General features: G+C 37.0%; 1 protein-coding gene across 9 annotated transcripts in view; it reads left to right on the forward strand.

The window, feature by feature from the left end:
* map2k5 (mitogen-activated protein kinase kinase 5) overlaps nucleotides 1-13,057 on the forward strand; it is a 379,209-nt gene that overhangs the window by 196,725 nt on the left and 169,427 nt on the right. For 8 of the 9 annotated variants that reach the window (XM_087981145.1, XM_087981146.1, XM_087981147.1 and 5 more), the window contains exon 12: nucleotides 1,076-1,137. The exons of the other annotated variant lie outside the window; for it this stretch is intronic. In XM_087981145.1, coding sequence (XP_087837271.1) covers nucleotides 1,076-1,137 — 62 coding nt within the window. The remainder of the gene's footprint in view (nucleotides 1-1,075; nucleotides 1,138-13,057) is intronic. 9 annotated transcript variants of the gene reach the window in all.

The raw sequence follows: 13,057 nt of genomic DNA on the forward strand, positions 1-13,057 counted from the left end.
TGCGATACTGAGCAAGGTGTGCCATTATCACCAGAATAGCATTTTTTATGGGCCAGAAATGATAAAAACCAGGAAGTCTTAGAAATAAAAGTGCTATTATCATTATCATGTTATGGTGGTGCAGTAATAATGTCACTGGATTAGTTATTCAGAGGGGCCAAGCCTATTCTCTGAAGATACGGGTTCAAATCTTACCATGGCAGCTGGTGGAATTTAAATTCAGTTAATAGTATTTGGAAGTGAAAATGTGATTCCACAATGATGAAACTATCATCAATAGTTGTTTGCTAATGACCTTTAGGGAAGGAAACCTGCCTCTTTACCTGGTTTGGTTTGCTCGTGACTCTAGATCCACAGCAATGTTGCTGACTCTTCACTGCCCTCTAAAATGATCCAGGCCAATTAGGTATGGGCAGAAATGCTTGTCTTGTCAGTGACCTCCACTTTTATGAAAGGATATTTTTTTTAAAAACTATCTCAGAGCAAAATATGCTTTGCAGAAGCCTGCAGGAAAAGATTAATATTAAATCACCTTTAGTGTGCAAAGCGATGTCTGCCACATCTTCTGGACTGACTTTTCCCTCCACTGAAGTAGTTTCGAATTTTATTCCTAATGGGTCACTTATCTCTTGTTTATTCCTCCATTGTTGAAAGAGTCCTGTCTGGTCAAACAGAATTATAATAGTACAATATTTTGTGTTATTCATAACTATCAAGTTTATTGGTATGTATGTCTTTTGTCAAATAATAATGATGTAACAATCAAGATTTTCATTGCAATTTAGAGGTATGGATAAAACAAATTGTAAATGTTTTGCTTTTGTGAATGTCAATTTGTTGGATGTAATTTAGAATTTAAACCCCAATTACTATATTAACATTATTTATGGTGTATTTAAAATATTAATAGTACCTTAAGTAATTAGATGTTGTACTTGACCTTGAAACAGATAGGGTCCTCCAGTGTATCAAGTCATAAGAATTTATTTTAGAACTTACGGTCAACAATTGTAGTAATATTAACTTAATTTAATATACATTCACGTTTTTTCTCCTCCATTACAATTTTCTTCAGGAGGTTCTTTGGATGTATATAGAAGAATCCCTGAGCATGTGCTAGGGAGAATCTCTGTTGCAGTAAGTTTAAATATTTTTAAAATCAATATCTCAACAACATATTGAAGAAATGATCCATTTCATATAGAATAAATGTAGAAAAAGATAATAAAACAAAACATTAAGAAATTTTGCATATTTCTATATATATAATTGCACATGCTGAAAAATCTGAGGTGAGAGACACAAATTGCAATTTGCATATTATCACGGCCTAAGGGATGTTTGGAATTGTAGATACGGTTAACTGACTAAAGATTACAGGTAGGTCTTGTAAAAGTAATTAGATGTAACACTTCTATAATTTTAGACTGGTTGGGGACATCCTAATGGAGTTTGTTTTTAAAACCTTTTCGGACTCGATTTGAAGTGTTCATTTGCTGAAAGTAGCATAACAGCAGGTATAAAATGTGGCTGATCATTAGTGCTGTAATAGATATTACAGTCTTTCATTGGTTGCATTTACAAGGTGATATATACTTGAGGTATCTTACATTGCAGAATGTTAGGGGTATTTTTGTGTTTCTGATTTGCCATGCTGCACGTTCCCAATCAGCAAACTGTGATACATGGTGGAAGTGCTGCGCAAATGGAAGATACAATAAAGAACCTAGTAATCTTAGATCACTCAGGCGCTCGTTCTTCTGGCCAGATATGAAGTAGCATTCATTAAAACATTTCCTTTTAGCTAGACAAGAGATGAGGTAAGGAGGGAAAGCTTAAAAATGTCAGCTTTACCAATATTCTTTTTGTAATCCAATATTCAACTCTCAGATAGCTGCACACAAACAGAATGTCTAATTATTCACATTGCTGTTTTGTGGAACCTTGCTGTTCGCAAATTGGTGGCAGCATTTCCTATATTACAAAGTTGACTCCTCAAAAGCAACGCATTGGTTGTAAAGCACTTTGGGATGTTTCTTGAAACATGAAGTGTGCATGGAAATATTTTTAAAACCAGCTCAACCAAATGTCTGATATAGTGAAGGCTGATGTCATTGTATATACTCTAAGAAAATACACCAGCGTTATAATGGACGGGGTTCAAGCATATCTGTGGGTTGTTTAAAAGTAATTCCACATACTATTCATAGCATTTAGTGTTTCATTTGCATTTCCAAATAGGTTTTTGAAAACTGTCAAGAAGCTGTGATGTAAAGTGGGCACTTGCCATATCTAGTTTTTTAAAAAATGTCCACGACATGGATTGTTTATAGTCAGTGAATTCTCCGTCCTCAGTATGTGGATGATTTTGGATAAAATAAAATTGGCTATTTTGGTTAATTTCATTTGGATAGGAACATGAGGCCTTATTCAGCAACCTTGGAATGGTTGGAATGAAGGACTTGTTTCCGTGCTAAATACAGAGTGGGCAGATACAAAGGAAATGTATAACCTGAATTCTCCAAACCATTCTGATTCAGTATATGGATGTACCTACTAGAGAAGGTGCAAAACTTGACCTACTCTTGGGAAATAAGGTAGGGCAGGTGACTGAGATGTCAGTGGGAGAGCACTTTGGGGCCAGTGACCATAATTCTATTCATTTTAAAATAGTGATGGAAAAGGATAGACCAAATCTAAAAGTTGAAGTTCTAAATTGGAGAAAGGCCAATTTTGATGGTATTAGGCTAAAGTGGACCACACGTTGTGCAAATTTTGCAGTCCAGTATAAATGTGCTGTAGTTTGCTCACTGAGAAATTCAGGATGTGTGATTTAGAAACAAAGGTGTGACTGTTATTGTTCCTTAGTTCTTCTATATTTATGGAGTCATTGTGAATTTTATTTTGGTGGAAATGTGTATTTTGTGAGGGGCATGGATAGGGGAGTTCTAAACTAGAGGGCATAAGTTTAAGGTGAGATGGGAAAGATTTAGAAGTGACCTGAAGAGCAACATTTTTCACACAGTATGGTGCATGTATGGAACAAGCTGTGAGAGGAATTGGTGGAGGCAGGTACAATTACATTTAAAAGATATCTGGATAGTTACATTTAATATGAAGGGTTTACATAAGAACATAAGAAATAGGATCAGGAGTAGGCCATCAGGGCTGATCTTTTCGTGGCCTCAGCTCCACTCACCTGCTCTCTCACCATGACTCTTAACTCCTTTACTGTTCAAAAGATTATCTATCTTAGCTTTAAAAACATTCAATGAAGAAACCTCAACTACTTTACTGGGCATGGATTCCACAGATTCACAACCCTCTGCATGAAGAAGTTCCAACTCAATTTGGTCCTAAATCTGCTCCCCTTAATTTTGAGGCTATACCCACTTATCTGAGTTCCACTGGCAGTGGAAACGTCCTCTCTACTTCTATTGTATCTATTCCCTTCATAACTTTATATGTTTCTATAAGATCCCTCCCCCATTCTTCTAAATTCAAATCAAAATAATCCTAGTCTACTCAGTTATGGGTTAATTGCTGGCAAATGGCACGAGATCAGTTGAGGATATCAGATCAGCATAGACAGTTGGATTGAAGGGCCTGTTTCCGTGCTGTATACAGAGGAACCTCGAATATCCGAACAACGCCTGCGGGGAGTATTTTGTTCGGATAATCGAATGTTTGGATGATCAAATGCCAGCTAACACGGTTTAGCTAAGCGTTGGGACCTTGCAATCTTGACAGATAATCCACATTTCGGATAATCGAGGTTCCTCTATAATTCTATGACTCTATTAAATACTTTGGTCTGTATTATTAATGAAGTCACTGACTCGTGTCACATTTAAGCCATTGTTGAAACATGAAATAAAGGAATTCCAAATGAACAAGTTAATGTATTCATTGTCAATATTGCAAAATCTAACTTCAATCCAACATATTTAATAGAGAGTCATAGAGATGTACAGCACAGAAACAGACCCTTTGGTCCAACTCGTCCATGCCGACCAGATATCCCAACCTGATCTAGTCCCATCTGCCAGCATCTGGCCCATAACCCTCCAAACCCTACCTATTCATATAACCATCCAGGTGCTTTTTAAATGTTGCAATTGTACCAGCCTCCACCACTTCCTCTGGCAGCTTATTCCATACATGCACCACCCTCTGCGTGAAAAGGTTGCCCCTTGGGTCCCTTTTATAACTTTCCCCTCTCACCCTAAACCTATGCCCTCTAGCTCTGGACTCTTCCACTCCAGGGAAAAGACTTTGTCTATTTATCCTGTCCATTTCCCTCATGATTTTATAAACCTCCGTAAGGTCACCCTTGAGCCTCCAACACTCCAGGGAAAACAGCCGCAGCCTATTCAACCTCTCCTATCCTTGTAAATTATTTCTGAACCCTTTCAAGTTTCACAACATCCTTCCAATACAAAGGAGACCAGAATTGCACGCAATATTCCAAATGTAGCCTAACCAATATCCTGTACAGCTGCAACATAGCCTCCCAACTCCTATACTCAATACTCTGACCAATAACAGAAAGCATACCAAATGCCTTCTTCACAATCCTATCTACCTGCGACTCTACTTTCAAGGAGCTCTAAACCTGCAGTCCAAGGTCTCTTTGTTCAGCAACACTCTCCAGGACCTTACCATTAAGTGTAAAGGTCCTGCTCCTGATTTGCTTTTCCAAAATGCAACTCCTCAAATTTATCTAAATTAAACTCCATTTGCCTCTCCTCAGCCCATTGGCTGATCAGATCAATATTGTGGACAGCAAAGAAGGTTACTCTGAGGTAACCTTCTTTGCTGTCCATTACACCTCCAATTCTGGTGTCATCTGCAAACTTACTAACTATACCTCTTAAGCTCACATCCAAGTAATTTATATAAATGACGAAAAATAGTGAACCCAGCACTGATCCTTGTGGTACTCCACTGGTCACAGGACTCCAGTCTGAAAAGCAGTCCTCCACCACCACCCTCTGTCTTCTACCTTTGCGCCAGTTCTGTATCCAAATGGCGAATTAATATTTCTGTGGGCTGTTTGCTCGTTCTTATTTGGATTCCTGACTTTAAAAATATAGGCAAAAAGTCCAAAATTAAAGAAGTTGTGCTAAAGCTTTAGAAAATTAGCCCCAAGATAAAATATGGTGTCAGATTCAGAACAATATAATTTTTTCTTTTTTGATTTTCATTTCATTGAAGATTATCATTGCCTGATACTTATGTGGCACTAATGTTACTTGCCATGTCTGCCCAAGTCTGAATGTTGTCCTGGCCTTCTGCATGTGTGCATGGACAAAATCTGAGGAGTTGAGAATTGAACTTAACACATTAAATTTGTGAGGTACAGTGTTAATTGCAGACAATATAAACTCTGCTACAAATCAGACCTCAGCTTTATGAAGGCCTCAATCCTGTTTGTCCAGTTGATACATGTGGTAAATTGTCACAAATTTGCATTTGAATTTTAGTAGTATATTTATTATCAGAGCAATAAGCAATGCAATTGAGCTCAAGATTGTAAGTAACCACGTCGTGAAAATTGTGCTGATTGTGATTTTTAGGATATCTTTTATAATCTTCCTCTCATCTTCTTTAAATAAAGAAATTTGATTGAAATGATCCTGAATTCGGATTCTACTAAATTCCCTCATAACTGAAATTTTAGCACAGTATCTTCTTACTCCTTGTCTTGCTACTCAGTCTATTTTAATCACACCGTTGATTGCTCTTTGGTTCCATTTACCATGAAGTCTCGTATCTAAAGTCCAGCTGGGTAGTCCAATGAAAAATAATACAAGCATGTCAGACTAATAGTTCCATCAATGACCTCTAATCAAGACCACAAAAGTCTTGCTCAGGGACAAGATCTTAAATTAGAAGGTAATTATGTGGGCTGGTTTTTTAAAAATCATTAGCAAAAATCTTCCAACTAAATTACTTGTGCTGCACCAGCATATGTCATCCATGTATATTTATATTTTGTAACACAAATTTTTGTAGTATATTTAGAATTAAATAGAATAGAATCCCTATAGTGTGTAAACAGGCTCTTCGGCCCAACAAGTTCACACCAACCCTCTGAAGAGTAATCTAACCAGACCCATTCCCCTACCCTATTACTTTACATTACCCCTGACTAATGCACCTAACCTACACATTCCTGAACCCTATGGGCAATTTAGCATGGCCAATTTACCAAAACTACACATCTTTGGATTGTGGGAGGAAACTGGAGCACCCAGAGGCAACCCATGCAGACATCGGGGGAATGTGCAAACTCCACTTGGACTTAAAACATGACTTGGACTCTTTTGATTGTTCTGAGAATGAAAGTAGTTTGTTTTAGAACTAATCGTTAAGAAAAATTCAAATTGCAATTCTTGGTACCTTGCTGATGACTGCTTTCTTGTATTGCAATTTTTTGTACCTTACTCTTCATAAGAATAAACTTGATCATTCATAAGATGGGGGAAATATCCTCCATTTTGGAGCAATTAATTATAAGTTGCATTTTTTCACTTTAATGTCTTATTCTGACATTCATTATCCCTTGTAGTGACAATTAATTTAAATCCAAGTGATCAAACATCGACAGCTATTAGTCTCAGTTCATTCTAATTCACAGACCTTCATTTTCGCAAAGTCCTGTAATTATCTTTGGAAGCTGCCCAGGGCAATGGAGATTCCCTTTGAATATTGGCTTTTATCAGCAAATTGGTCATAATTTGCTTGTTGCTGCTGTAATTTAATGTGTAATTTTAGGAGATCTTATATTTGCACAGCCAGAATGAAAGCATTTAAACACACATATTGATCATGGAGTGGATAAACAAAGGTTCCAACATCAATACAGCTTCTTTGTTTTTCTCACGATATCAACAATTGCTAACTCAATACACAGTCTTATTCAATATTTTGATTTGATCAAGGTACTCAAAGCCATGAGGAATGTCAATAGTGAATGTAGGAGAAACCGTTCCAATTGATGGAGAGCCAGAGGTTACTGATTTATGGTGTTTGGTTAAAAAAAGTTTCTGGTGGACAGTTCAAGAAACCAATTCAGTCATAGTTTTCAAATTTGGACAGTTATCTGAACAGAAGAAACTTGTAGGGCTACAGGGAAAAGACATGAAACTAGGACTAAGCATGTTGCTCTTGTAGAGAGCAGACAAAGGCACAAGAAGCCAAATTACTTCCATCTAAGTTCCATTTAAAAAAAGTCTGTTTGGATATGTTATGGTACACTTCCAAGGCAGGCAGTACTTGAACGCAGACCTACTGTTTTGGAGACATGGACGCTACCACTGCACTGCAGTTACCTCAATTACATCCTCTTATGCTGTAACCGTTCTATTATTATTTGGTGTGCACAGTTAAGTATTTTTAAGTGAAACATATTCATTTTGAGTTTCTATTCTTGAACTTTGTTTTGATTAGACTGTGTAAGGTTTAGGATTGAGGTCCACATTGCGTAAAATAGACTGTCTACTGTTTGTAAGTAATTTTAAGATGTTTATTAAGAGATAGCAGTTTGATACAATACATTAGCTAAATAGACAAGGAAACTATACAACTGGTGAAAGTTGAGGACTGATATCAGCATTAGAACAACATGTTGATCTCAACAGATTGTGATGACAGCATCCTGCTATTCAGCAGAAGCTTTAAGGAATCTCCCTAAGGTCTTCCTTCAATTTTATTAGTTGATCTTTGAAGAGGCAACTGCCCGATGTACACTGCCATCTGAGAGACATTCCTTTGCCTCCCAACAAGGACATTTTAATTTACTTTAATTCCAGGGGCTAGTAGATTGCACTAAATCAGTCATCTGTTTGAATCTTTTTAACCAATGATTACAGGACAGATTCCAAGATATCAGGACACACCTCCCTCTTTGTCTATCTTCTAATCAGGGTCAGCTTTTGTTCTTTCTAAACACTTCTGTGGATAAAGGATGCATACATAGTACCAAGCAATTCCCTGATGTCACTTTGGGAATTAAGTGACCTTGGTATTGAGATTGAAACTTTGTGACTTTTGTTTTGCACAACTTTGCTTATGCTTTCTCAGTATTGGATTAGCTAAGCTTATTTTAAAAAGTCATTCTGAACAGGAAAACCTAGTTTAGAGGGTCCTAATTTCTTATAGCTGCATCTTTGGAAAGCTTTGTAGTACTTCCTGTGTGTTTATTCTACAGAGCTGTGAGCCATAATGTAGAGTTTATGAAAATGCGTTTATGTTTTCAGAAATCGAAAGTGTTTTATTGTCTGGCACCAGTAGCCAGACCCCTTAAGCTCTGGGTGACAGCAGCAAACAAAAGCCAATGAGTAGCCAGAGCCCTCACTGAGGCCAGTAGCCTGAACTCTCATTGTAACAGACATCTTCTCTCGAATGAAAATACCTGCCCCCAAATGATCAAACATGTTAATTCAAAGACTACCATCAACTCTCAGCAGCAAGGGGTACAAGGAGAAGTATTGGGGAAAAACAGAAATAAATCAAACATCTTTCAAATACAAAATAACATTACTAAATGTTCAGAGTGTAAAATGTTTTAAAAGTATCATTGTCACTTTACTTTCAACGTTCAATTTTGTAAATGTTTTGTTGGCTGTTGAGAGAAGCGTGTAAGCGTACATAAACTACATAACAGATGCTGACTGTGATGATTCACTTTTAGAATTGAGTTATGTCTGAATCAAAATACTGCAGACACTGAATATCTGAAATAAAAACATAAAATACTGGAGAAGCTCAAACAAAGGTATTGTTTTGAGGGCAATGTTAATGTTCTTTGGGCAAAATTGATTAGGGCTGGTAGAAGCATTTGGCAGCACAGCCTTTTTGTACTTCTTCATATCCTTCAGTTGCAAACTCATACTACATACTACCACCGGTTTTTCACTGTCATTGACTTCAAATATCCAAGTGAAACAACTGTTGTGAAAGTGCAGAAACAAATGAAGCGAACATGTCTTCTGGTGTGCAAGGTATTTGCTGCTGCCATTTCTAGTTATTTTGGTTTATTTACTCTTTTGGTACCATTTATATCAAAAGGAATGTTTTAATAATATAACTGTCTCTGTAATTGCCAATTTTATTTTTATATGTTAAACTGTAAAGCATTTTCTTACTAAGTCTGGACATTCCTAAACAAAAAAAAAAATCTGTTTGACCCAACACTGATATATCGTTTAGGGTTAGTAGCATGGGGGTCAAGAGTGTGGCGCTGGAAAAGCACAGCAGGTTAGGCAGCATCCTCGGAGCTGGAGAATTGACATTTTGGGCATAAGCCCTTCAACAGGGTTAATAGCATGACCAAGTTTCACACCATAATCGCAATTAGTACAATTGAGACAAGAATGGAAAATAAATTTTATAAACCAGTAAAATTAAAAAGGATACAACTCCAGATTCAGACAGTATGTCCCCATGGAGTCAGTGGACAAATAACCAATTTAGTGAAAGTCCACTGAGTAGAAATCTAGAGGATAAAGATAGTTATTTGGCTTGAACATAGCTATCACATGGATCAATGCTGGAAACCAATATTAATCATTGATTCAATTGTTCACACATCCATATCATTAATGTAAGATTTGCATTTGGTAACAAACCAACAATATAGTCAATATAACTCACAAAGACATTTGATAACTGGCATACTGTGCATAGAATCATAGAATCCCTACAATGTGGAAATGGGCCATTTGACCCAACAAGTGCACACTGACCCTCTGAAAAGTATCGCCCTCTGACCCATTCCCCTATCCTATTATTTTACATTTCCCATGACTAATGCCCCTTACCTACACATCTCTGAACCCTGGATAGTTTAGCATGGCCAATCCACTTAACCTGCACATCTTTGGACTGAGGGAGGAAACCGCAACACCCGGAGGAAACCCATGCAGACATTGGAAGAACTTGCAAACTCCACACACAGTCCCCTGAGGTTGAAATCGAACCTGAATCCCTGGCACTGTGAGGTAGCAGTGCTAACCACTGAGCCAAATGAATTTTAATGTATCTAACTATGAGGTGTTGTATTTTGATGGAAAAATAGCAGCCTCATTGATGCCTCAAAGTAAAATACTGTGCTGGTAGAATAATGGACCTAGAACCTAGAAATATGGCTGAATAATTTATTGAAAACAATTCTGTGGTAAATAAATTGTTTAAAAATGCTAACGAACTGAAATTTACTTCTAACAATATAGATTTTAAAGACGTAAAATTTAAGCAAAGAATTTACAGAACTTGGTTAGACCACACTTAGAGGATTATATAGAGTTCTAGTCTTCTTGGTATAAAGAATGCAGAAGGAGTGGTACCAGAACTGATAGATTATAGTTTGTCAGAAAAAGTTGACTGGGATAAAACTCAGAGGTATTCTGATGGAGGTCTTGAAGTTATAAATTAGTTAGACAGGACAGATCTGAAGAGAGTGTTTCCACTTATGGGTTAATGTAAAACGAGCAGCCATCAATGTAAGACAGTTACTAATAAAGTCAGTAGGGAAATAAGGAGAGATGTTTTTGGTCCTGGAAGAATTTGCTACTACAGGATGTGATTGAGAGATCAGTTTTGATGTTTTTGAGAGGAAACTAGACATGCAAATGAGACAAAGCAGATGGAATGGCACAAGGCCTGTGTGGAACATGACCATTCTGCCTAGTTGACCTAAGTGATCAGTTTCTGTGTGGTCTCATCATAACAATTCTAATCCCAACAATTTTGTAAGAACGTCTTGAGATATAGTTCTCCTGTTCCCACAGGTTACTTGATTTAGGTATTTTGCTATTGTAATGATACAATGGTTTTGAGAGATGTATTTTATCCTGGATTTTTTTGAAAAGGGGTTTTGAGCCAGAGGCACAGAGTTGTCTCTGCAAAGCCAATAAAGTAAACAGCTTATGAGGTGCTGGGTTTTTTTTAAAAGTTATAATAATAGAAGCAGCATGAATAGGTGGAGTCATGCTCCGACAGAACCAGGAGTTTAGTTTAGTTTGCAGTTGTTGTGGGGGTTTTGAAATTAATGATGGAAGCTGTTTTCATCTTCTCTGCCAACAAAAAGCTGGAGTTCTCGCCCTCTGCCAGAGTTTTCTCTTTGTGTTCTTTTCTCCTGGACTGGAGAAAGATTGCACGTGAGTCAATCAATTTTACTGGATTTGCCTTTGCCAAGGGTGTGTTTTGGGTATGTTACTATATTGGAACAATTGCTGTTTACTAGTTAAATAATCTGTTGTTCTGTTAATTTTAACCCAATTGGGAAATTTATTCACATTCTTTCTTTTGTTTGTATTTTAATGGGTGTAAGAATAAAGTATGTTTTGCTTAAAATCAAGCATCATGACCAATCGAATTATATCTGAACACAGTACCTTACACTTGCCTTTAAATAAGATAAAAGTTAAGATTTAGGCTATCTCCTTGCTATATTTGAAGGGTGTTTGGTCTGGTCCAGAATAAAATTTGCAGCTCTGGTCTGGATCAAAATCTCCAATTCCAGATTGGGTTTAGGATTATTGTATTCAGAGACAATGAGTGATGAGTGTTGTTGTTTTCTTTTGGGTGTTGCATTCGGTTGATTTAAATATGATAAAACATAAGATGTTCCTGGTGTAAGAATGGCTCCTTCAGTAATGTTGAGAGTTTCTTGGATGTGCAAGAAATCACTTTGAATGGTTTACAGAAAGTGAACAGGGCAAAGCTTTCAGAATTGGCTGGCAAGCAAGCTGAAGTCGAAGTTGCCTGTGTCCGTGAGGAAAAGGGAGATAATTGCAGCAATAGCTCAGCATTTATAGTTGCCAGGATTACAATTAGAATCATTGGAATTAGCTAAAATTAAATCGTAAATGAAACAGCTTGAATTAGTGGCCATGGCAAGGGGGAAAGATGAAGCAAAAAAAAAGCCCTAGCAGAACAAAAACAAAGGATTAGCCTTAGCAGAAGAAAATTAAAGAGAAAAAGAAATCCACAGTTTGACTTTTGCTTTTTTCTCTGCTTTTAATCATAAGAAAGGATGGCTCTAACAGAAGAAAGGAAGTAAGAGATGGAGAAAGTGAGAGGTTTTGAATTTCAGTATTGTCAATGAAAGAGGAAAGTCAACTTAAAATTGCGAAGGTAGGAGTAGTGATGGAGAGCAAACCCATCATAACCAAAGCCTGGTGGGGCACTGTGTAAATATATCCAAGCATTACCAAAGTTTGAGAAAGACATAGAAGCCTTTTTCAGTTAACTTGAGAAAATGGCTAAACAAATGATATAGCCAGTGACCATGTGGATATTGTTGATTCAAACAAAGTTGGAAGGTAGGGCTAGTGAGGTGTTTACATCATTATCTGAGGAGTATGATAAGGTGAAAAAAGCCATCTTAAATATATATATGAACTTTTTAAGTTCAACAGAAGCCCACAAACAACATTTAGGAATCTAAGGAGAGAACCTGGTCAAACGTACCTAGAGTTTGAAAGGATCAAACAGACTTTGGTAGGTGGATAAGGGCATTGAATGTATATCAGACATATGATGTTCTTAGTGAGACTGTTATTTTGGAGGATTTCAAAATTAATTTCCTGAAGTGGAAGAGCTAACAGTTACAACTGCAAGATGAGCAGCAGAAATGGCAGATGGTTATGAATTAGTTCATAAATCAAAGTTTAGCTTCCAACATCAATTTCAAACTGTAAGGGATAGAAATTAAGGGGAAAAAGAGAAATCCTCAGGTAATCAAGGAAAAGGAGATCTTACCGATGATAGTAAAGGCAGCTTACCACAGTTTAGAAAGGGAAACCCATGAGAAGGGGTAGAAAATAAGTAAAAAATACCTCTGGTATTTACACTGTAATAAATAGGACACATGAAGTTGCAGTGTTGGTGGTTTAAGGAAAGCACTGGGAAGGCCAATCTGGTGAAACAAGATAAGCCTTTGGTGTTTATTAAATTGGTAAAGGAAATCTCAGTGGAAGCTGGAGAGCAGCAAAAGCATGTATAACCTAGTCAGAGGTTGGTTAATAAGAGAGCACCAAATTTCTTT

Source organism: Chiloscyllium plagiosum, unplaced genomic scaffold (assembly GCF_037043375.1).
Source record: "Chiloscyllium plagiosum isolate Xiang-an unplaced genomic scaffold, Cpla_swu_hap1 HiC_scaffold_39, whole genome shotgun sequence".
In the NCBI taxonomy this organism is placed as follows: Eukaryota; Metazoa; Chordata; class Chondrichthyes; order Orectolobiformes; family Hemiscylliidae; genus Chiloscyllium; species Chiloscyllium plagiosum.